General features: G+C 45.6%; 1 protein-coding gene across 2 annotated transcripts in view; it reads right to left on the bottom strand.

Moving 5' to 3' along the window:
- Positions 1–22,055, bottom strand: part of bcap29 (B cell receptor associated protein 29) — a 69,060-nt gene that overhangs the window by 13,122 nt on the left and 33,883 nt on the right. For both annotated transcript variants that reach the window (XM_086010237.1, XM_086010236.1), the window contains 2 exons: positions 16,672–16,822; positions 5,993–6,128 (listed from right to left, as the gene is read on the bottom strand). In XM_086010237.1, coding sequence (XP_085866363.1) covers positions 5,993–6,128; positions 16,672–16,822 — 287 coding nt within the window. The remainder of the gene's footprint in view (positions 1–5,992; positions 6,129–16,671; positions 16,823–22,055) is intronic.

Raw genomic sequence — 22,055 nt, 5'->3', positions numbered from 1 at the left:
AGGCCACCCGCCCCTTCGAGCGCTTGAGCATCGATTTTAAGGGGCCCCTCCCGTCCTCTGACCGTAATGTGTACTTCCTCAACATCATTGATGAGTACTCCCGTTTCCCCTTTGCCTTCCCCTGCCCAGACATGACCAGCACCACGGTCATCAAATGCCTGAACGACCTCTTCGCCTTGTTCGGGTTCCCGAACTATATACATAGCGACCGGGGCTCCTCCTTCATGAGCGAGGAACTTCGCCAGTTCCTATTAGCGAGAGGTATCGCTGCAAGCAGGACCACCAGCTACAACCCCCGAGGGAACGGCCAGGTGGAAAGAGAGAACGCGACTGTCTGGAAGGCCGTTCTCTTAGCCTTAAAGTCTAAGGGCCTCCCAACCTCTCGCTGGCAGGAAGTCCTCCCGGCAGCGCTGCATTCCATCCGGTCACTGCTTTGCACTGCCATTAACGCCACCCCCCATGAACGAATGTTTGTTTTCCCCAGGAAATCGACTACGGGAACCACGCTGCCAACTTGGCTGACTTCTCCGGGGCCCATCTTACTGCGAAAGCATGTGAGGGCCCATAAAACGGACCCCCTGGTCGAGAGGGTGGTCCTCCTGCACGCCAACCCCCAGTACGCCTACGTGGCATACCCAGACGGGCGGGAGGACACAGTCTCCTTACGAGACCTTGCACCCTCGGGCACCCCTGAGACACCACCGTTACCCCCCACCACCCCCCCAAATCCAGCCCAGGTAGACGGCATGCCGGAACCCCACGAGCCTTCGTCAACCACGCAGACACCAGCATTAACACCGGAGACTGCAACACCGCCGCCGCGCCGATCAGAAAGACTTACGAGGCCTCCGGACAGACTGACATACCCGAACTGGTAGTACACTTCACCCCGCCGGACTCAAATCTAAACAAGGGGTGAATGTGGTAAACCACTTTTATCGTTCACTACCGTTACAACAGTGTAAACAGTGATAACCATAGTGTAACACTACACGAGGTCGCCTCTTGCCACGCTGTTATACCTGGGCTGACCACTGCTGACTCCGCCCATAGCTCCGCCTACTTGCCCAGGTATAAAGGTGGTCGACTGGCTGGTATTCCTCCTTGTTGGATCCGATCACCCACGAGGGTGGGCTCTGTTATTTAGCCAATAAAAACCTATAGTTACTTTCTTAACTCGTCGCTTTTCATTGGATGAATTGATAGGTATATCAGCTATCAATCTCGGTTTCGAAATTTCCAATTGACCTAGTCTCAACAGGTTTTTGTAGGAGAGTTCCAGATTGCCACTACCCTTTGTGTGAAGAAATGCTTCCTGACATCACCCCTGAACTGCCATGTTCTAATTTTAAGGTTATGCACCCTTGTTCTGGACTCTCGCACCGGAGACAATAGTTTCTCACTATCTACCCTATCAAATCCTTTAATCATCTTAAACAACTCAATTAAATCACCCCTTAATCTTCCATCCTCAAGGGAATACAAGCCTAGTCTATGCAACCTGTCTTCATAATATAACCCTTTAGCCCCGGTATCATTCTGGTGAATCTGCGCTACACCCCCTCCAAGGCCAATATACCCTTCCTGAGGTGCGGTGCCCAGAACTGATCTAACCAGAGCTCTGTACAGCTGCAGCATAACTTCAATCCCATTGTATTCCAGCCCCCTTGAGAGAAAGGCCAACATTGCATTAGCCTTTTAAATTATTTTTTGTACCTGTCCACTAGCTTTCAGTGATTTGTCGCTGGACCCCTGAATCGCTCTGCTCCTAGCTTCTCACTATTTAGAAAATATTCTGATCTATCTTTCTTAGCTCCAAAGTGTATGACCTCACACTTCCCCACGTTGAACTTCATCTGCCACAGTTTTGCCCACTCACTTAATCTATCAACGTCCCTTTGCAACTTTCTGATCCCATCTACACTATTTACTGTGCCACGCCTAACTACACACTCAGTCTTTGATAAAGCCACTCAAAATAAAAAGGTAGTTTGTAGAACAAATATTGCACAGGTTTAAGATTTTCACTTCCTAGATATTCTTTACAAGCAAAGAATACCTATAAATTCAATGAAAATGTATTGGAGCTGTATTGGGATCTGCCCTTCAATCCATTTCAGATAGCTCAGATTGGGAAGCTTTGTCAATATATGTAGGCCCTGAAGATCCATGGGGCGAAGACCTGCCACTGCTGACCCCAGCGAAACTTGAAGTCAGGGTGCGGGGCCAAGCCAGCAAAAGGTGCTGCATGCTACAGCATAAGTGACTGACTGGTGGGGGGGGGGGGGGGGGGGGGTGAGAAACAAAATCTAAAAGAAGTTGAATCCCTTTGTAAGTGGGCCACTTTTAAATATTTTTGGTCTTTTGGGAAAATTCTTCTGTTAGTCAGGGAGGCACGCCTGATGAACCAGGTATATCCATCAGGAATGCCAGAGAGTGCAAACTCCAAGCCTTTCGGAATCCCCACCTAATTCCAAGGCAGCGGTTTTAAATGGAGGATGGGCATGGTGCACATGATCTCAAAGTGGGCCGCGCACACAGAGAGTTTGGGGACATGGAGGTCCTGCCAATCTTAAGATCCACTACCTGGCTGGTGGGCGTGAGCGGTAATTTGGTAGCAGAATGCTGCAGCCAGGGACCAGCGGGAACGTTCCCCGGCAGTTAGTGGGGGAGGGAGGCTCCAGCCATGTTTGCAGCTGCTCTGGTACACTACCAATGGAGCCTGCCAGAATGACTGCAAATTTTCAGTGTTTAGTTGTTAAATGAAGACAGATACAGGTCACAATTTGCTGGTTTATGATTCTGTCTTATTTTACATTTCTACAAGTTCACAAGCTGTTGTAAGGCCACATCATATAATGGTCAATGCCTCTTAACATCAAAGCAGAATCTAGTCCACCACACATCTAAGGAGGGAGGTGAGGAGAAAGTCAAGCCGGAAAGAGGGGAGGGGTAGAAAATAGGTAGGTAGGATAATTTCAGTGAAAACATTCCTACATTGTTTCAATGTCAATGAAATAACCAGTTTTGACTTCATAGAGTGCTAATTCTGACAAATCACCGGAGGGTCTGGAAGACAATTCTTATAATTATAGAAAAGTTCATGCCTTCAAATCTATGCCAAATAGTTATATGCTCATTTTTTTTAACCCCATCAATCATGCTCTTTTCAGATACCCTACTAATGCCCTTTAAATGCCATTACCTTTCATTCAATTGGGAAAGCCAGATGATCCTTTTTTCTTTATTCGTTTATGGGATGTAGGCGTCGCTGGCAAGGCCAGTATTTATTGCTCATTCCTAATTGCCCTCGAGAAGGTGGTAGTGAGCCACCTTCTTGAACCGCTGCAGTCTGTGTGGTGATGGTGCTCCCACAGTGCTGTTAGGGAGGGAGTTCCAGGATTTTGATCTAGCAACGATGAAGGATGGGCGATATACTTCTAAGTCAGGATGGTGTGTAACTTGGAGGGGAACTTGGAGGTGGTGGTGGTTCCATGCGCCTGCTGCCCTTGTCCTTCTAGGTGGAAGAGGTCACAGGTTTGGGAGGTGCTGCTGAAGAAGCCTTGGCGAGTTGCTGCAATGCATCTTGTAGATGGTATACACTGCAGCCACGGTACACCGGTGGTGGAGGGAGTGAATGTTTAAGGTGGTGGATGGGGTGCCAATCAAGTGGGCTGCTTTGTCCTGGATGGTGCCGAGCTTCTCGAGTGTTGTTGGAGCTGCACTCATCCAGGCAAGCAGAAAATATTCCATCACGCTCCTTACTTGTGCCTTGTAGATGGTAGAGGCGCTTTGGGGAGTCAGAAGGTGAGACACTCGCCGCAGAATACCTAGCCTCTGACCAGCTCTTGTTGCCACAGTATTTATGTGGCTGGTCCAGTTAAGTTTCTGGTCAATGGTGGCCCCCAGGATGTTGATGGTGGGGGATTCGGCGGTGGTAATGCCATTGAGTATCAAGGGGCGGTGGTTAGAATCTCGCTTGTTGCAGATAAAGCACATGGGATTAGGGGTAAGGTACTGACTTGGATAGAGAATTGGTTGGCAGACAGGAAGCAAAGAGTTGGAATAAACGGGTCTTTTTCCGAGTGGCAGGCAGTGACTAGTGGGGTACCGCAGGGATCGGTGCTAGGACCCCAGCTATTCACAATATATATTAATGATCTAAACGAGGGAACTAGATGTAATATCTCCAAGTTTGCAGACGACACAAAGCTGGGTGGGCGTGTGTGCTGTGAGGAGGGTGCTGAGAAACTCCAGTATGATTTGGACAGGTTGGGTGATTGGGCAGATGCAGTATAATGTGGATAAATGCGAGGTTATCCACTTCGGTGGCAAAAACAGGAAGGCAGATTATTATCTGAACGGCAATAGATTGGGAAAAGGGGAAGTGCAACAAGACCTGGGTGTCCTTGTGCACCAGTCGCTGAAGGTAAGCATGCAGGTGCAGCAGGCGGTTAAGAAGGCAAATGGTATGTTGGCCTTCGTAGCGAGAGGATTCGAGTACAGGAGCAAGGATGTCTTGCTGCAGTTGTACAGGGCCTTGGTGAGACCACATCTTGAGTAGTGTGTGCAGTTTTGGTCGCCTTATCTGAGGAAGGATGTTCTTGCCATGGAGGGAGTGCAGCGAAGATTCACCAGACTGATACCTGGGATGGCAGGAATGACGTAGGAGGAGAGATTGGGTTGATTGGGCTTATATTCACTGGAGTTTAGAAGAATGAGAGGGGATCTCATTGAAATTTATAACATTCTAACAGGACTAGACAGACTAGATGCAGGATGTTCCCGATGGCGGGAGAGTCCAGAACCAGGGGTCACAGTCTAAAGATAAGGGGTAAGCCATTTAGGACAGAGATGAGAAGCAATTTCTTCACCCAGAGAGTGGTGAACCTGTGGAATTCTCTACCACAGAAGGCAGTTGAAGCCAATTCATTAAATATATTCAAGAAAGAGTTAGATATATTTCTGAAGGCTAAAGGGATCAAGGGATATGGGGAGAAAGCAGGGACAGGGTACTGAATTTGGATGATCAGCCATGATCTCACTGAATGGCGGAGCAGGCTCGAGGGGCCGAATGTCCTACTCCTGCTCCTATCTTCTATGTTTCTATAGTCATTGCCTGGCACTTCTGTGGCCCGAATGTTACCTGCCACTTATCAGCCCAAGCCTGAACGTCGACCAAGTCTTGTTGCATGTGGGCATGGACTGCTTCATTATCTGAGGAGTTGTGAATGGCACTGAACACTGCAGTCATCAGCGAACATCTCCATTTCTGAGCTTATGTTAGAGGGAAGGTCATTGATGAAGCAGCTGAATATGGTTGGGCCTAGGACACTGCCCTGGGGAACTCCTGCAGCGATGTCCTGGGGCCGTGATGATTGACCTTCAATCACCACAATCATCTTCCTTTGTGCTAGGTATGACTCCAGCCAGTGGTGAGTTTTCCCCCCCGATTCCCATTGACTTCAGTTTTACTCGGGCTCCTTCATGCCACACTCGGTCAAATGCTGCCTTGATGTCAAGGGCAGTCACTCTCACCTCACCTCTGGAATTCAGCTCCTTTGTCCATGTTTGAACCAAGTCTGTAATGAGGTTGGGAGCAGAGTGGTCTTGGCGGGAGCATTTGTCCAGAGCCATTATCAAAGCTGCTCTGTAGCTGGTCAGCAGAAATCATGTTTCTGTGGGGTATTAGGAGGTGTTTTTAAAAAAAAAAAAATCAATTCTTCTTTCCCCTTGTTCAATCAATCAAACGTTGCACATCAGCGGAGCTATTCAACACCCCAAATGAAGAACTTGCAAAATTGGACCAATTAATGACCCACACATTTGTGATTCTATGTGTTTGGCGTACAAAGGTCTTAATTTTGAAGTCACTAAACAATTTATAAATACCAAGTACAAACTGCATTTTGGATGCCTTTCAAGTGCATGGACTAAATAATAGGTCATAAAAAAGTAAAGGCAATTCAGTAGATCTTAAGTAGGCTCTTACCTTTTTCAGTTCTTCATTGTCCTCCATGTACTTTTTGGCTGCATCATTAGCATTATCTGCTTGAACTTTAATTGCCTGATTTTCTCCCATTGCAGTTGCCAGTTCTGAGATAAGAGTGATCATACGTCTAAGAACACTACAAAGAAAATTGTATAAATAGTACACAATTGTAAGGAATTGCTTTAATATATACACACACATTTGAATGAAATAAACATAATTTTAAGGCAAGAGAACATAGTACAAGGAGTAGGATCTGGGTAATGAGGGAAGTATGATGTGGAGACTGTGTGCTGACAAAGAGGAACCAAGCACATGTGTACTATGGAGGGATTTGAAAACAAGGATGAGAATTTTGAAATTGATGCACTGCTTAACCGGGAGCCAATGTAGGTCAGCAAGCACAGGGGTGATGGATGAACGGGACTTGGTGCGAGTTAGGACACGGGCAGCTGAGTTTTGGATGACCTCAAGTTTACGTAGGGTAGAACGTGGGAGGCCAGCCAGGAGTGTGTTGGAATAGTCAAGCCTAGAGGTAACAAAGGGATGGATGAGGGTTTCAGCAGCAGAAGAGCTGAGGCAGGGACGGAGACAGGCAATGCTACGGAGGTGGAAATAGGCAGTCTTAGTTATGCTGTAGCTGTGGTCAGAAGCTAACTTCAGAGTCAAATATGACACCAAGGTTGCAAACAGTGTGGTTCAGCTTCAGACAGATGCTAGGAAGAGGGATGGAATCAGTGGCTAGGGAACGGAATTTGTGGCGGGGACTGAAAACAATGGCTTCGGTCTTCCCAATGTTTAATTGGAGAAAATTTCTGCTTATCCAGTACTGGATGTCTGACAATTTAGAGACTGTGGAGGGATCGAGAGAAATGGTGGTGAGGTAGAGCTGGGTGTGGAAACTGACGCAGTGTTTTCGGATGACGTTGCCAAGGAGCAGCATGTAGATGAGAAATAGGAGGGGGCCAAGGATAGATCCTTGGGGGACACCAGAGGTAACGATGCGGGAGCAGGAAGAGAAGCCGTTGCAGTAGATAAGAATGGAACCAGGTGATTGCAGTCCCACCCAGCTGGACAGTGGTGGAGAAGGATGGAGTGGTCAACTGTATCAAAGGCTGCAGACAAGTCGAGAAGGATAAGGAGGGATAGTTTACCTCTGTCGCAGACTTTGATGAGAGTCGTTCTGGTACTGTGGCGGGGCGGAAACCTGATTGGAGGGATTCAAACATGGAGTTCCGGGAAAGAAGGGCATGGATGTGGGAGGCGACAACATGTTCAAGGACTTGAGAGGAAAGGGAGGTTGGAGATGGTGCAGTAGTGTGCAAGGACGGAGGAGGTCAAGGGTTTTTTGAGAAGAGGGGCAATGACGGCAGATTTGAAGGAGAGGGGGGGACAGTACCTGAGGAGAGAGAACCATTAACAATGTTAGTTAACATGGGAGCCAGAAATGGAAGTTGGGTGATCAGCAGTTTGGTGGGAATAGGGTAGAAGGAGCAGGAAGTGGGTCTCATGGACAAGATGAGCGCAGAGAGGTCATGAAGGGAGGTCGGAAAGAAACTGGAGAATGATGCAAGTTCAGGGCTAGGGCAGGGGTGAGCCTTAGGGGAGGTTTGGCCCAGTGGGCTAGGGAAGGAAGGGAAGTGGCAGAGGCAGCTGATGGGATGGTCAGGCCACTTTTGTAAGTTTCCAATAGATTAGCTCAAAAGCTGGGAGCAAGCTGCCTGTATACAGAATCAGTTGAGGAATGCTCTAATTTAGGGGGGGGGGGGGGGGGGGGGGGGGGGTGGAAAAAAAATCTGTATTTCACATTTTAAACAGGCCAAAGCACTGATTCAAAATGGTTTCTATTACTGTCTCAATGTTACCTTCACAATTCCTTTACGTATCTCAGCAGCATTGCACAACCACAATAAAACTTTTTTGGGAAGCCCTTTTTCCAATTAACCCAATAGGTCCAATTACAAAAATATTTTAAAGGTGTCAATCCAATCTCCCCAAACAATATGCTTATCCAGAGTAATAAGACCCAGCCTATATAAGCAGGAGGAATATACCTTCTGTAGATCTGTGAATGGCACCTAGCACCAACTAAAAGAGACTGGACATTGCTGAAATGGTGCCAGCCTAGATTATGTGCTCAAGTGTCTGAAGTGGGACTGAACCTACAACCTCTGACTCAGAGGCGAGAGCGCTACTACTGAGCCAAGGTGAACACCTTAATCTAAGTATCAGCATTCCTATTTCAGATATTAATTTATACTGGTTAGACACAAATCTAAACTTTGTGCAAATTCACAAGTTGCCCACGTTTATTGCTATAGTTTAAACAAGAGTTTTGGTGTATTATTCAAGTCTTCATGCTTACCTGGAACTTAAGGGCTATGATAAAAGGAATAAGTAGTCTAATACATTCCTGGCCTAGTATGTGTTTTTGTCAACTAATTCCATATGTCTACAACTGTTACTGTGAAAATAGTTCAAATGAATTTAGCTTCATTCTTTAAGAATTTAGTGCTGTGCTTAGGTTGTGACAGACAATACTGTTTTCCTCAACATATAATCTCTACATGAATGTAGTTAATCATTCAGCGCATACAAGAGCTTTTATCAGTTCATCAAATTCCTGTCCAGTTATAGAAAGTCCCAGCAACTATACTCATTGACCTTATTCTGAAATCATACCTCCTTTCCCATCAAAGGCAGCAATCAAGTTGATACGAGGATGATAAAAGCATATAAAGAAAGGTCCATGTTTGCACTGAGTGCTAAGGAACATGGAAGGGGGATTTGGAGGTTGATTTATTGAGGAATACCATACATGAACTGATGAAGGGTCTCAGACCTGAAACGTTAACTCGGTTTCTCTCTCCACGGATGCTGCCTGGCCTGCTGAGAATTTCCAACATTTTCTGTTGTTATTTCAGATTTCCAGCATCCGCAGTATTTTGCTATTGTAAGACATTCTTTCTCATTGTTTTAACCTTCACAGAAATATGAATTATGACAGAAGTAGAAAGATATGATCACCTGCAACACAGGTTTTTCAAACCAGGGTTCAAGAGAAGTTGTCAGATTGGTTTCTGTCTGGGCAGGGCATACCATGCTCCGTAAGCACAGTATCTCAAGAATTTTGTATTCTACCCTTTTTCTTGTCCCTGTATTTTTATTTATTTGCTAACTTACTAGAAGAGGCACATGCAGAAAAATGATTTCCTGCAAGGGTAGCATTGCTCTCCTTTGGGTAACTAATGCTGTCTTTCAGAAGTTAGGACAAGGGGTTCCTGAGAATGTGTCAATATTTGCAAGGGGTTGGGCCATAACAGAGTTTAAAAAACATTGCTCTACAATGATGAGTGCAGCCTGAAACACTGCAGCATCCAAGTATTTGTAATCATGAGCTGTCAGACTAAGGCAGTAATGTTTCAAAAAGACCGTGTGAATTATACCAGGGGTTCTCAACCAGGAGTCCACCATAAATAATCTCCGGGATTTAGAAAAAGAAAAATACACTGTTGCGTAAAGGTGGGACTGAGCTGAGCAAACTGGGGCCTCCGGCCCCAACAAGGACCTCTGATTCCACCCTCCCGAACGTCTGTGTGACGATGGTGGCAGCTGCCGCTGAGCCCAGGCCCCCGCTCGCTGAGCAGGGAGGGGGACGGCGGTCACTGGTCGCTGAACGTAGATCCCCCGGTCAGAGCTCGCGGTCCTCAGTTCTCCTCTCGCCAGATCCTGCTGTATATACGAGCGGACTGGCCAAACAATCGCAGTACAACCAGCAGAGCGCCGCCATAACCACCTAAATGTCCAACCGATTCGACATCTAGACTCGCGTCCAAAACTTATAACCTTAACTTATTCTGCACAGTACTGGAAACTACCGGTTAGACAACAGGTTTTAGCAAGAGTGCTGACTCAAACTATAGTATAGTTACAAGGGTGTTGGCTGCCCGCCCTTTGTGCCTAACCTCATTCATTCTTCGTCTGCGAGCCTATAACTTGAGTGTTAGCAGTCTTGCTTTACCAAGGAGGGCATCACAGGCAGACCCGATTGTTCGCACCCAATTCTCGCCCCCAGCTAGGATTGTCCTGGCGTCGCCAAGAATAAAACATTAATCTGGACACTGCTGCGAGCAATTTGGGAGAAAAATCATACCGTCCTTAAAAAAAGTGTTTTTTGCATTTTCATTGTACACTTTTGTTTTATTAGTTATGAAAATATTGGAGATGGGGGGGGGGGGGGTCTGTTTGACTGACAATCAAGCACCAGCTGATGTGCCGGGAACAGTCAGTGAGGGAGTCAGGGTTGCGGGGGAAAAGAGGGAGACTGCTGGTGGTGGGGGGAGGGGCCATCAGGTGATTGGGGCGCATGCGGAGGGAGAGAGGGAGTAGGGGGGGTATGGGGGCCAGTATTTTCTGCAGTGCTGGGATAGCAGCAGCAGCAGTAACATGGTTAGTGGGAGCGGCGCTGAGAGAATTTTTATACAGAAAATTACTTGTGTTGTGTTACAGGGGGTCCGTGGAATTTTAATAACACGGGAGGGGGGCCTTAGAAGCAAAAAGGTTGAGAACCCCTGAATTATACATAGCATCACAGAAAAGTGGTTGCACATTGGTCCAGAATGTGACTGCAGCACAAGTTTAACTTTCCCACATTCTTCCAACCAGCGAAGGAATAACAATATACATTATGCAGCTCATTTAGCCAAACACTGGTTTGTGTTCAGCTTTACCCAATTTTCTGCTAGCAAATTAAAATAATTGTCTCAATTGGCCCCATGGAAATAGATAGCAATACTTACTTTCGAGAAGTATGCTTGAAAAATTCTGCACCTGATCTCCTGAGAAAGATGTACAGTACTTTTAATTATAAACCTGAATTTCCAGTTTAATTTAGCTGCACTGTCTGGATGCCATAGAAAACAAGGTGGGTCTGCTATAAGAGCATGAAGAATAGTAACCTTGTGAGCCAAGTTAAAATGCAAGCACAGTATTAAAAAATTAACAAATTTCAGAAGCACAATGTTGGCTGAAATTACATTTGATACATCAGTTGAAGTTTCTCTATTTTGCTCTGGGGTATTCATTAATGTTGGTTTAATCATGATGGGTTGTTACTGTTTTTACCAGTTACCTTTTTTTTTATATACAAGGGCCGCGAAATTTGGAGGACTAAAGCCGACCGTTAAAGCCGGTTTTGCTGCAAAAATGGCAGCAGCCTCGCTTCCGGTGGGTCCCACGGCGGCTGCCATCTTGGGGAGGTTGGTAGCGTTGTTGTTGCCTGTGCACGCTCCAGATATTTAGATGAGGCAGATTGTGACATCAAAGACTGTGCAACGCTAATTTGCTGCACGATCTGCCATTTTCGACGTCGCCGCTCCTTTAACGCACTCTCCTAATCACAACCAGCTGACCATGCATTCAGCAGCAGGAAGGACACCCCCAGCAGTTTATTTAAAGGGATCATCAACAACTGCAGCTGACTTGCTTTTTGATCTCTACTGGCTCTAAGTTTGTGCAACTGTTTGGAGCTTTCTAAAGTTATTTAAAGTTGCTGAGGTGACAGGGAGTGTTGCTGCAAGTGAAGAACGTCTTGCTTCTCATTTAAAGGGTTCTGTTCACACCACTTGCTCCCAGTAATGGGGCCTCTACTTGCAGTCCCTCTCGCGCTCGAGTATGACAGGGAGATGGAGTGGAGGCTTCAAAGAGGACAAGATGCTCGCAGAGGGAGGAGGAGGAGGGCTCTCAGCAGGAGGCCTTACCCACCTAGAATCTTCAGGGAGCACGTCTCCTACCTGCACCTAAGCCAGGAGCAGTGTACTCTGAGGCTCTGCTTCACCAAGGAGGTAGTCACAGAACTCTGCCACCTCCTGCAACCAGACCTGCAGCCTCAGAGCAGGGTGACCACAGATCTCCCAGTGGCGCTCAAATTTTGCGCCACTGGATCCTTCTAGTCTGGAGCTTGAGACATAGCTAACATCTCCCAGTTTGCCATCCATTGCTGCATCCAGGAGGTCAGAGAGGCTCTGTACTCCAGGAGAAGGGACTTCATTGTCTTCTCTCAGGACAAGCGCGTATGTGGTTTTGCCAGGATAGCGGGCTTCCCATGGTGTAGGACACCATCAACTGCACACATGCGGCAATGCATACCAATCCTGAGATGTTCCATAACCGCAAAGGTTACCATTCACTTAATGTGCAGTTGTTGTGCGACCATGTCCAGTGCATCATGATGGTGAATGCCCGCTATCCTGGCAGCAGTCATGATGCCATCATCCTACGCCAGTCCGGTGTGCCAGCAATCTTCCAGCCACCACGTCAAACCCGAAGGCTGCTCGTAGACAAATGCTATCCACTTTGCACCTGGCCGATGTCTCCCCTCAGCAACCCCACCACTCGTGGCCAGTACTCATAACGACAGCTATGCTGCCATGAGGAACATCATCAAACAAACCATCGGGTGCTCAAGCAACAGTTTCACTACCTTGACTGCGTGGGAGGAGCCCTCCAATACATGCTAGAGCGGGTCTCCCATTTCGCGGTGGTCTGCTGCATGCTCCACTACTTGGCCACCATGAAGCACAGCCCTTGCCACCACAGGTTCCTGGACCATCTCAGGAGGAGGCAGGCAGTACATCCCTGTTCCGGATGGGCTGACCATGATCGCCTCATCAAACTCCGGTTCCAGTGAATGAAACCCCAGCTCCCCACTTCCCCATCTTATCATCCCTCTGTCACAGAACATTACAGCGTCCTTCTGGGAACAAAGCTGAAATGTACATTTCAAACATAATTTATAAATTCATCAAATTCAAATCAAAAGATCAAAGTCTTTTGACAAAGCAATCTCCTCCCAGATCCTTCGTGTTCATCCTTGAAGGCCTCCTGCCCCACAGAGGACCGCACGGCATCTTTGGTCTCCTAGGGCCAAGACCTCCGGTGCCACAGCCCTTTCCCTCAACTGTTGAGGCCATGGGTTCGCTTAGACTGACAATGAGGTGCTTCTGCAACAAAGCACCTTCCCTTTAAGTAGTGCAGAGCACCTAGGTCAAACTTTATTGGCCAGCAGACTGCACCCAATATTGGCCCTCCTGTTGAGCGCTAAGCCAATCATCAACGCTGTAATCATGTAAATGAGCAGGCAGCATGAATTTTGCGTGCTGCCTGCACCACTTTGAACGGGGCGCAGGCACATAGCGCTGGGTGATGCCCCCGCCCGTTTACAGGCCTCATCTCATTTCTAGGCCAAAGTGCTTTAACTGCTCTTGTATGTGTTTGGAGAAAAATCTAAATGGAAAAAAGTACCAGATCTCTCAACCTATAATAAGTCTAATCAGGGACAATCTACAAAAGTCAGGAATGCTTGCTTCTGACTGCTTGGAATACGCCAATCACCTCTCTCTCGTCCACCTCTTAAACCCATAACTCCTGCAAAGGATACAATTCTTTTGGCATTGGCCAAAAGTGCAATATAAAATAAACCAGTGCATAATGAGATTGGTATTAGAGGACCATCTGAAATAGGTGGTCTTGCATTAGTAAGGATGCTCATCACTGCAGCCTGAATGATAAAGATAAATTTAAGTTAACTTTTGCAGAATGTTGTAAACTTTTCACATTTTCCTCAATTTTAAAATGATTAATACTATTACATCCACTCCTTTCCGTCATTAAAATTCACATCGGCATTTGTAAATCTGTGTACATTTTGGAGCGTGTGCAAGGAATAGAAATGTACCTCCTGCTTTGTTGGGGAAATAGAGTGGATAGTATAACCTTGGTGCAGTATAAAAGTGCCATTTATGTATTCTTTGTCGACCTCCACCCCCCTGCTTCGTACTGACAATTTCCTATATTTAGTCTTTACGTGGACTCTGTGACTCAGTGGGGCTAGAGGTCCCCTCTTTTGTTGCTGGAACTTTCTATAACTGGACACGAATTTGATGAACTGATTAAAAAAAACTCCCATATGCACCGAATGATGAACCATGTTCATGTAGGGAAGAAAAAAAGAAACCAGCAAAATGTCCAACCTATAAATACAGTTTATTGGGAAGCAAAACCTAATTTAGAGGTGACGTGGGAGTCAAATAAAATGTGGGCTATAATAAAAGTGGATTTCCTCCTCCTATAAATTTCCTTCAAGAAATTTGGGTTTCGCCAAATTGAATTTTAAGTACCAACTAGCCTCGGGCAGTTCAGAACAAGATGACAAACCAGCATCTTCTACCAACAGAGGACTAGAAGATATGAAATAACTTATACTGATGTGCTTACTAATATATGTGCAGAGACCATAGCTGATGTGGTTTCCTGTAGTAGGAATAAATTCACCCTGCTGGTTAAATTTAGTACTGGCATAATGGCACATTGAGTGTTTATTCATGGTCATTGAAACTCTGTCTACTCTCTCTAGGCAGCTTTGGGTTTTACAGCTCTGTCTCCTTCTGTAGTCACAATTTGGTGTTGGGTTCTGGGATGAATTGCCATGAAGGCAGCAGAGTTAATAGCATTGAGCTGTACATTAATTTATTGCCATGATTGTGGCGACCGTGCATGCACGATAGAAGAGAAGAAACTGGGTGGGCGTGTGTGCTGTGAGGAGGATGCAGAGAAACTCCAGTATGATTTGGACAGGTTGGGTGATTGGGCAGATGCATGGCAGATACAGTATAATGTGGATAAATGTGAGGTTATCCACTTTGGTGGCAAAAACAGGAAAGCAGATGATCATCTGAACGGCAATAGATTGGGAGAAGGGGAAGTGCAATGAGACCTGGGTGTCCTTGTGCACCAGTCGCTGAAGGTAAGATTGCAGGTGCAGCAGGCGGTTAAGAAGGCAAATGGTATGTTGGCCTTCACAGCGAGAGGATTCGAGTACAGGAGCAAGGATGTCTTGCTGCAGTTGTACAGGGCCTTGGTGAGACCACACCTTGAGTATTGTGTGCAGTTTTGGTCGTCTTATCTGAAGAAGGATGTTCTTGCCATGGAGGGAGTGCAGCGAAGATTCACCAAACGGTTACCTGGGATGGCAGGAATGACGTACGAGGAGAGATTCTGTCGATTAGGCTTATACTCGCTGGAGTTCAGAAGAATGAGAGGGGATTTCATTGAAACTTATAAAATTCTAACAGGACTAGACAGACTAGATGCAGGAAGGATGTTCACGATGGCAGGGGAGTCCAGAACCAGGGGTCACAGTCTAAGGATAAGGGATAAGCCATTTAGGACAGAAATGAGGAGGAATTTCTTCATCCAGAGAGTGGTGAACCTGTGGAATTCTCTACCACAGAAGGCAGTGGAGGCCAATTCATTAAATATATTCAAGAAGGAGTTAGATATATTTCTTAAAGCTAAAGGGATCAAGGGATATGGGGATAAAGCAGGGACAGGGTACTGAAGTTGGATGATCAGCCATGATCACATTGAATGGCGGAGCAGGCTCGAGGGGCCGAATGGCCTACTCCTGCTCCTATCTTCTGTGTTTCTATATCGCACTAAATGTAGTGCCAAAAGCTGTCGGCACAGTTAGTGCCAATACAGTCTCCAAAACTAGTCTAAGTTGAGCAGACTGAGGTGCAGGGAGAGAATACTAGTTAATGTTGATGGTTTCACGCTTTTATAAATGTTTGAAATGGCGTCAGTTGGCACATGGCCAACTATAGGTTAAAAAGTACATGACTTAAGCTGAAGGAGGTTGAGAGCGCCCTGGAGAACTGCAGTACCTTCAGAGCCGACATGAAATGCAATTGACTGATGCAGTCGATTTCAAGCATTCTTTACAGCGGCCCCAAGTTGCACTCAACTCTTTATTGACATGGGTTGTATTTAATCGCGGAGCTGGAACTCAGGATATTTTTGCACCAAGTATCGACTTGGAGAATTTATTTCTGATAAATAAATTCAGCACTCTGGACAGGCCCTACTGCCGATCTTGGGGAAATTCTGGAAATGTTGGGTTTTCTTACAACACAAGCACTTTTCATGGTGTCACAGTCACTGGGTAAGATTGATAACCAGAGATTACATAGAATTTACAGCCACAGAAACAGGCTATTCAGCCCAACAGATTTATGCCAGTGTTTATGCTTCACATGAGCCTCCTCCCACCATACGTCATCGCACCCTATCACCATATCCTTCTATTCCTTTCTCCCTCATGTACTTATCCAGCTTCCCCTTAAATGCATCTATGCTATTCGCCTCAACCACTCCATGTGGCAGTGAGTTTCACATTCTCACCACTTAAAGTAAAAGGTGGAGATTTTAAAACATGACGACAACAGATTTTATGTGACAAACAGACTAAAACTATGTCACCTGGGCTGTCTAAAACAAAATGTGTTTTGCAAAGAAAAGCAGATGTTATAGGTTTTGTAAAGTTGTAACATACTAAAAATAAACTTTTGATTTCCAAACTTAAAAAAGAATCTTTACAAGAGACCACAGACACCAATTAAAATCATGAATGATCAGAATAGGAACTGAGGTTATGTTTGCAGAACAGAATCTATACAGCAGGGTAGGACGACCACACGAGCAGCACAGAAATCACATTGTTGAGCAGATACTATTCTTGTGTTCTTCACCCTACCCCTAATTATTTGAGAATGGTCTAGTTGTCTTTTTGTGGAGGTTAAACATACAAAAAAATGCAAACTTTCTTTGTCATTTATACTTACAGCCAAAGGAACAGTGAAAATCCAGATATGTAAAGATTCCTTTGTGCCCTAAAAAGCTTCATGTTGAGGTGATCATACGTATTTGGAAGCAGCTTTTCATCTTTTCCACTCCCATGGTTCATTGAGTATTTCCTCACCTCTCTAATGGCATCTACAAGCAAAGGCAGCTTGTTACACATTTGCAACTAATCATATGATAGTTAATAAAATGGTAAAACTTGCATTAGCAGACTTCAAGGTATACACATTTTTGGCTTGTCACATAAAATCTGTACCTAGATTCAAACAAAAAGAAAATATTTTAAGGCAAAAACTCTGACTGAACAAGCAATTAAAGCAAAAAAAAGCATTATAAGCTGGATAAACTGTAATCCCACCAATGGGAATTACAATCTAAAACATTTGAAACATTTTATTCCCAAATTTCTTCCACATGACTAGTTTATTTTCTTGAATTACTTGATAAATCACTAGTACTAAAATGCTGGACTACACCTGTAAGAAAGGAACATTTTATTTTCAATTTCTGATTTTTAAGATTATTACGTATGTACTTATGTTACAAGTTAATTGATTTTTTCCAGCATGGAATACATATTTTACAGCTTAAAATGCACCAAGCCCCATCCAAAGTGCTCAAGTTCTATCATGCTGTCTTTACAAAAGAATTCCAACATATAAAGAGATCTCCCTTCTTTACTCCAGAGGGAAAACCATCACCCCCAAGTGATTCCCTGCAACCAACTTTCCTCTATCACTTTTCTTAATTCTAATGATGGGTATTTCCAACCCATCTTTGTCTTCCTCTAGGATCCTAGCCATAGGCTGCAGCTTTGATGATGGGTATTGGCAGGTTAGTTAAAGCAAGGAGGGCACCTGAGTGGACCTTTTCCTGTCCTTCTGCCTAGTCCACACACAGTCACAGGATAGCCATTAAGAGCAGGAACCCAGGTCTGGTTTCTCTAAACTAACTCAGGGATCACTTCTTTGCTGAGGACAGCTAACAAAACACAGACTGGGGATCAAATCTTGCACCTTCATGGTACGCATGACCTAGCCACTCACTGGAAACTTCATTCAACTTATTTTTAAGATGGCATACCAACATCCTCTCTGCTCTGTTCAATAAACGCTCCCTTGTTCTAAAAGTACATGTGATGCCACAATGACATAGAAATATAGAAAAATAGGAGCAGGAGTAGGCTATTTGGCCCTTCAAGCCTGCGCCGCCATTCAATATGATCATGGCTGATCCTCTATCTCAATACCATATTCCCCCTCTCTCCCCATACCCCTTGATGCCTTTTGTGTCTAGACAACACAATAAAATCTCAATTTTTCTGCGGATGTATCATAGAGTATTATTGCTGGTGATTTACCAGCTAATTCAGAATACCAAGCTAGCCACATGGAAGAAATGTTTCACGTTTTAGATTGTAATAATCTATATAGATTGTATTACAGCATGTTCAGCTTATTGTTTTTTTTTAAAATTTGCTTTGCAATTTGTTTTTAAAATCTATATTTCTATCTATTTTAAAAAATTTGAATCTAGGTACAGATTTTTAAAGAAACTAGCCAAACATTTGTATACCTTGAACTTCATATCCATCCTTATCTACTCCATAAACTGAAGCCAATTTCAGTCTCTTCGTCCACTCCACCACTCTCTAAAATCACTAGCCTTCATAGTTAAAAGCTACCCTCCCATGCATCAAAATTACAATGCCCCTACTTAAATGGGTGGGTCATATTTACGATTATGTTGGCATCAGTCTTCCATTTCTTCACACTCCTTTCCTAAAGTTGCTGGGTACAATTGCGCAGTTGCTCCCAACACTTCTGTATATTGGCCAAGGGACCTTTCTTCATGTGCAAATCTAGACAGCGAATATTGGCAGGGTAGTCAATTACAGAAGGCATCGAGTCCAACATAATTCTATCCTCAACTGGTATCATAGGAACAGGAGAAGGCCATTCAGCCCCTCGAGCCTGTTCTGCCATTCAATTAGATCATGGCTGATCTGTACCTCAACCCCATTTAACCGCCTTTGTTCCATATCATCGTGAAACCCTTACCCAACAAAAATCTATTGATCCCTCTTAAAAATTTCAATTGACTGAGCATGCACAACCTTTTGGGGGAAGAGTGTTCCAGATTTCTATTACCCTTTGTGTGAAAAAGTGCTTCCTGATTTCACTCCCAAATGGCCTAGCACTAATTTTAAGATTATGCTCTCTTGTTCTAGATTCTCCCAGCAGAGGAAATAGTTTCTCTGTATCTACCATATCAAATCCTTTTATCATTTTAAATACTTCAATTAGACCACCTTCTAAACTCAAGGTATTACAAGTCAAGTTTATGTAACCTGTCCTCATAATTTAACCCTTTAAGCCCTGGTATTCTGGTGAATCTGTGCTGTACCCCTTCCAAGGCCAATATATCTTTCCTGAGGTTCAGTGTCCATAACTGAATACAGTACTTGAGATGGAGTCTGACCAAGGCTCTGGACAAGCGAAGAATTCCATCCCCCTTGAGATATAGGCCAACATTCCATTAACTTTTTTGATTCGATTTTGTACCTATGCACTAGCTTTTAGCAATGTGTGTACACGGACACCCAATTTCCTTTGCTCCTCCACAGCTCAGAGCCTCTCACCATTAAGAAAATATTCCTATTTGTCTTTCTCAGATCCAAAGTGGATGACCTCTCACTTTTCCACATTCAACTCCAGCTGCCATAGTGCTTTACCCACTCAATCGTCTAGATTTGTCCCTTTGTAACTTCCTGCTCCCATCTACACAACGTACTGTGCCTCCTAACAGTTTCATCTTCAAACTTGAATGTACAACTCTATTCCTTCATCCAAGTCATTAAAACATAGAATTTTAAAGCATAGGAGGCCGCCATTCAGTCCGGCATGCCTGTGCCAGCTCTTTGAAAGATGCCAAACTTTGTATCATCGGCAAACTTCGAAACTATACTCCCTGTACCCAAGTCAAGGTAATTTATATATAACTAGCTGGGGAGCCCCGCGTTGCGAGGGCAATTTTGGGGCGCTTGGTCTCCCTGCCCCTGTGTGTCCCCCCTCTCCCTGTCATGTCCTCTCCCTGTCCTATCCCTCCCTCCCCTCCCCTCCTCCCCTCCCCCGTCTCCCTCCCTCCCTCCCCTCGCACTCCCCCGCTCCCCTCTGTCCCTCTCTCCGGCCCCTCCCCCTGCCTAGCGCCTGAGGTCCGGTGCCGTTGCGAGAGCGGGAATGCTGAGCGGTGGCCGGCGCCGGGAGCAGGCTCTCGCGGTCAGTGCGGGCGGCGCATGCGCGGTCAGTGCGGGCGGCGCGAGGCGGCCTGGCGGCCGTTAGCGAGCGGGAAACTTCGGGCGGCCCGCCCGCACTGCGGCCCCGACACCGTGAAACCTGAGAGGGGGAAGTAGAGAGAGACAGGGAAGAGGAGAAGGAGAGAGAGGGAAGAGGAGAAGGAGAGAGAGGGAAGAGGAGAAGGAGAGAGCGCGAGAGGGAAGAAAGAGAGAGAGAGAATTTTTTTGAGCTTCAGGCCCCGAGTCCCCCCTGCGCGAGGGTGAGGAGGAGGGGGGGGGGGGGTTGCTAAACACAATATAAAACTCAAATAAATTGTTAATTAATTCCCGAACACATCCTTAAAATATTTACCTTAGTTCCCTAACACACAGAAAGTGTGGGGGAAAAAAATTGTGAAAAATCAAGATGGCGGCCACTCACCTCGGTTCAGAAGGATAAGGCCCGCCCACACACGCACCGATTGGTCGACCGGTCAGGTCACCGAAGCGTAGGATTGGTCAATCGTCGAGTCACTCGACACTCAACTGTAGGAAGGAACCCGCCGTCCGATTGGTCGACCTTGACGTCACACGGTCGCTAATGAGATGCTAATGAGCAGAACGCTGAACGTTTTTGGGATACCGCGGGCGGGATTTTTGTCCGGCCAAAACGTAAATACGCCTATGACCGGTCCGGAATTGCAAGCTTTCTTTTGAGGCGACGCGCGCGTCGGTACGCTCTGTAACTTTCAAACGTATAGAGAACGGACAGACAGACATCGGGACAGACAGAAGAGCCGCTTTATATATATAGATAAAGCAATGGACCCAATACCAATCCCTTGGGGACCACACTGCATACTTCTCGCCTGTCAGGAAAACATTCGTTCACCACAAGTCTCTGCCTCCTATTCTTTAGCCAATTTCGTACCCAAGTTACCACCGTCCCTTTAATCCCATGTGCTTCTATTTTACGAATAAATCTTGTGGTACTTTATCAGATGCCTTTTGAAAGTCCATATATACATCTACTGCACTACCTTCATCAACCCTCTGTTACTTCATCGTTGGGCTACAAACACTGATTAAGAAAGTTATCTGTGCACATTTTAGAAATTCTTCACCCTCCTTGCCCTTTACATGTTTTTTCCTAGTCTATATTAGACTGGTTAAAGTCCCCTACTATTACTGCTCTCTGAAATTTGACTACAGATTTTCTGCTCTATCTCCTCCTCACTATTTGGGGTTCTATAGTAAACACTCAGCAATGTAACAGCTCCTTTTCTGTTCCTTAACACTAACCAAATAGATTCAGACTTTGAACCCTCTATTATATCATCCCTCTGTAGAACTGTAACATTATCCTTGGTCAATACTACCAACTATTTTCCTTCCCTATCCCTCCTGAATACACCGTAGCCAGGAATGTTTGGTTTCCATTCCTGCGCATGTTTAAGCCAGGCCGTATAGCCACTATATCATAACCCCATGTGGCAACTTGTGCCTGCAGCTTATCAAACTTATTTGGAACACTCCTCACATGAAAACACATGCATTCTAACACCATGCTAATCTGTTTTGCTTTTTTCCTCCATCAAATTCCTGCTCTTTCTACACTGTCCCTCTTAGTTTTCTGTGCACCCAGTCTGTCTTCTCTGCTGCTACATCCTGGTTCCCTTCCCCCTGCCAAATTAGTTTAAACCTTTGATGCACTATCAACAACACCAAAGACTACGAGTTGAACTTATACGAAGTAGGCTTTTATTGACTAAGAACTGGAGCATGCCTCCGCTAGTGGATCCATCCTAAGAGCTCCCGGGGGAAGGGTGGTGAATCACCTTTATACCCGGGCTTAGGGGTGGAGCCAGGGGCAGAGACATGCCCGGACCTGTACAGAGTTAACAGTGGTTTACCACATTCACCCCTCATTTAAAAAAAAGAGTCCGGCGGGGTGAAGTGTTTCAAAAGTTCGTATACGAAAGTCTCTCCGGGGGTCTTGTCTGCCGTAATGGTCTTCGTGGTGCCGGTTGCGGCGGTTCTTTGCCCGCGGCCGCTTCTCGCGTGGGACGGAGCACTGGCGTGTCGTCCTCT

This window comes from Somniosus microcephalus, chromosome 17 (assembly GCF_052327205.1).
Source record: "Somniosus microcephalus isolate GS21.2 chromosome 17, FLI_Smic_1.0, whole genome shotgun sequence".
In the NCBI taxonomy this organism is placed as follows: domain Eukaryota; kingdom Metazoa; phylum Chordata; class Chondrichthyes; order Squaliformes; family Somniosidae; genus Somniosus; species Somniosus microcephalus.
The sequence above is the reverse complement of the archived record's forward strand: the minus strand, read 5'-3'. Positions and strand labels throughout refer to the sequence as shown.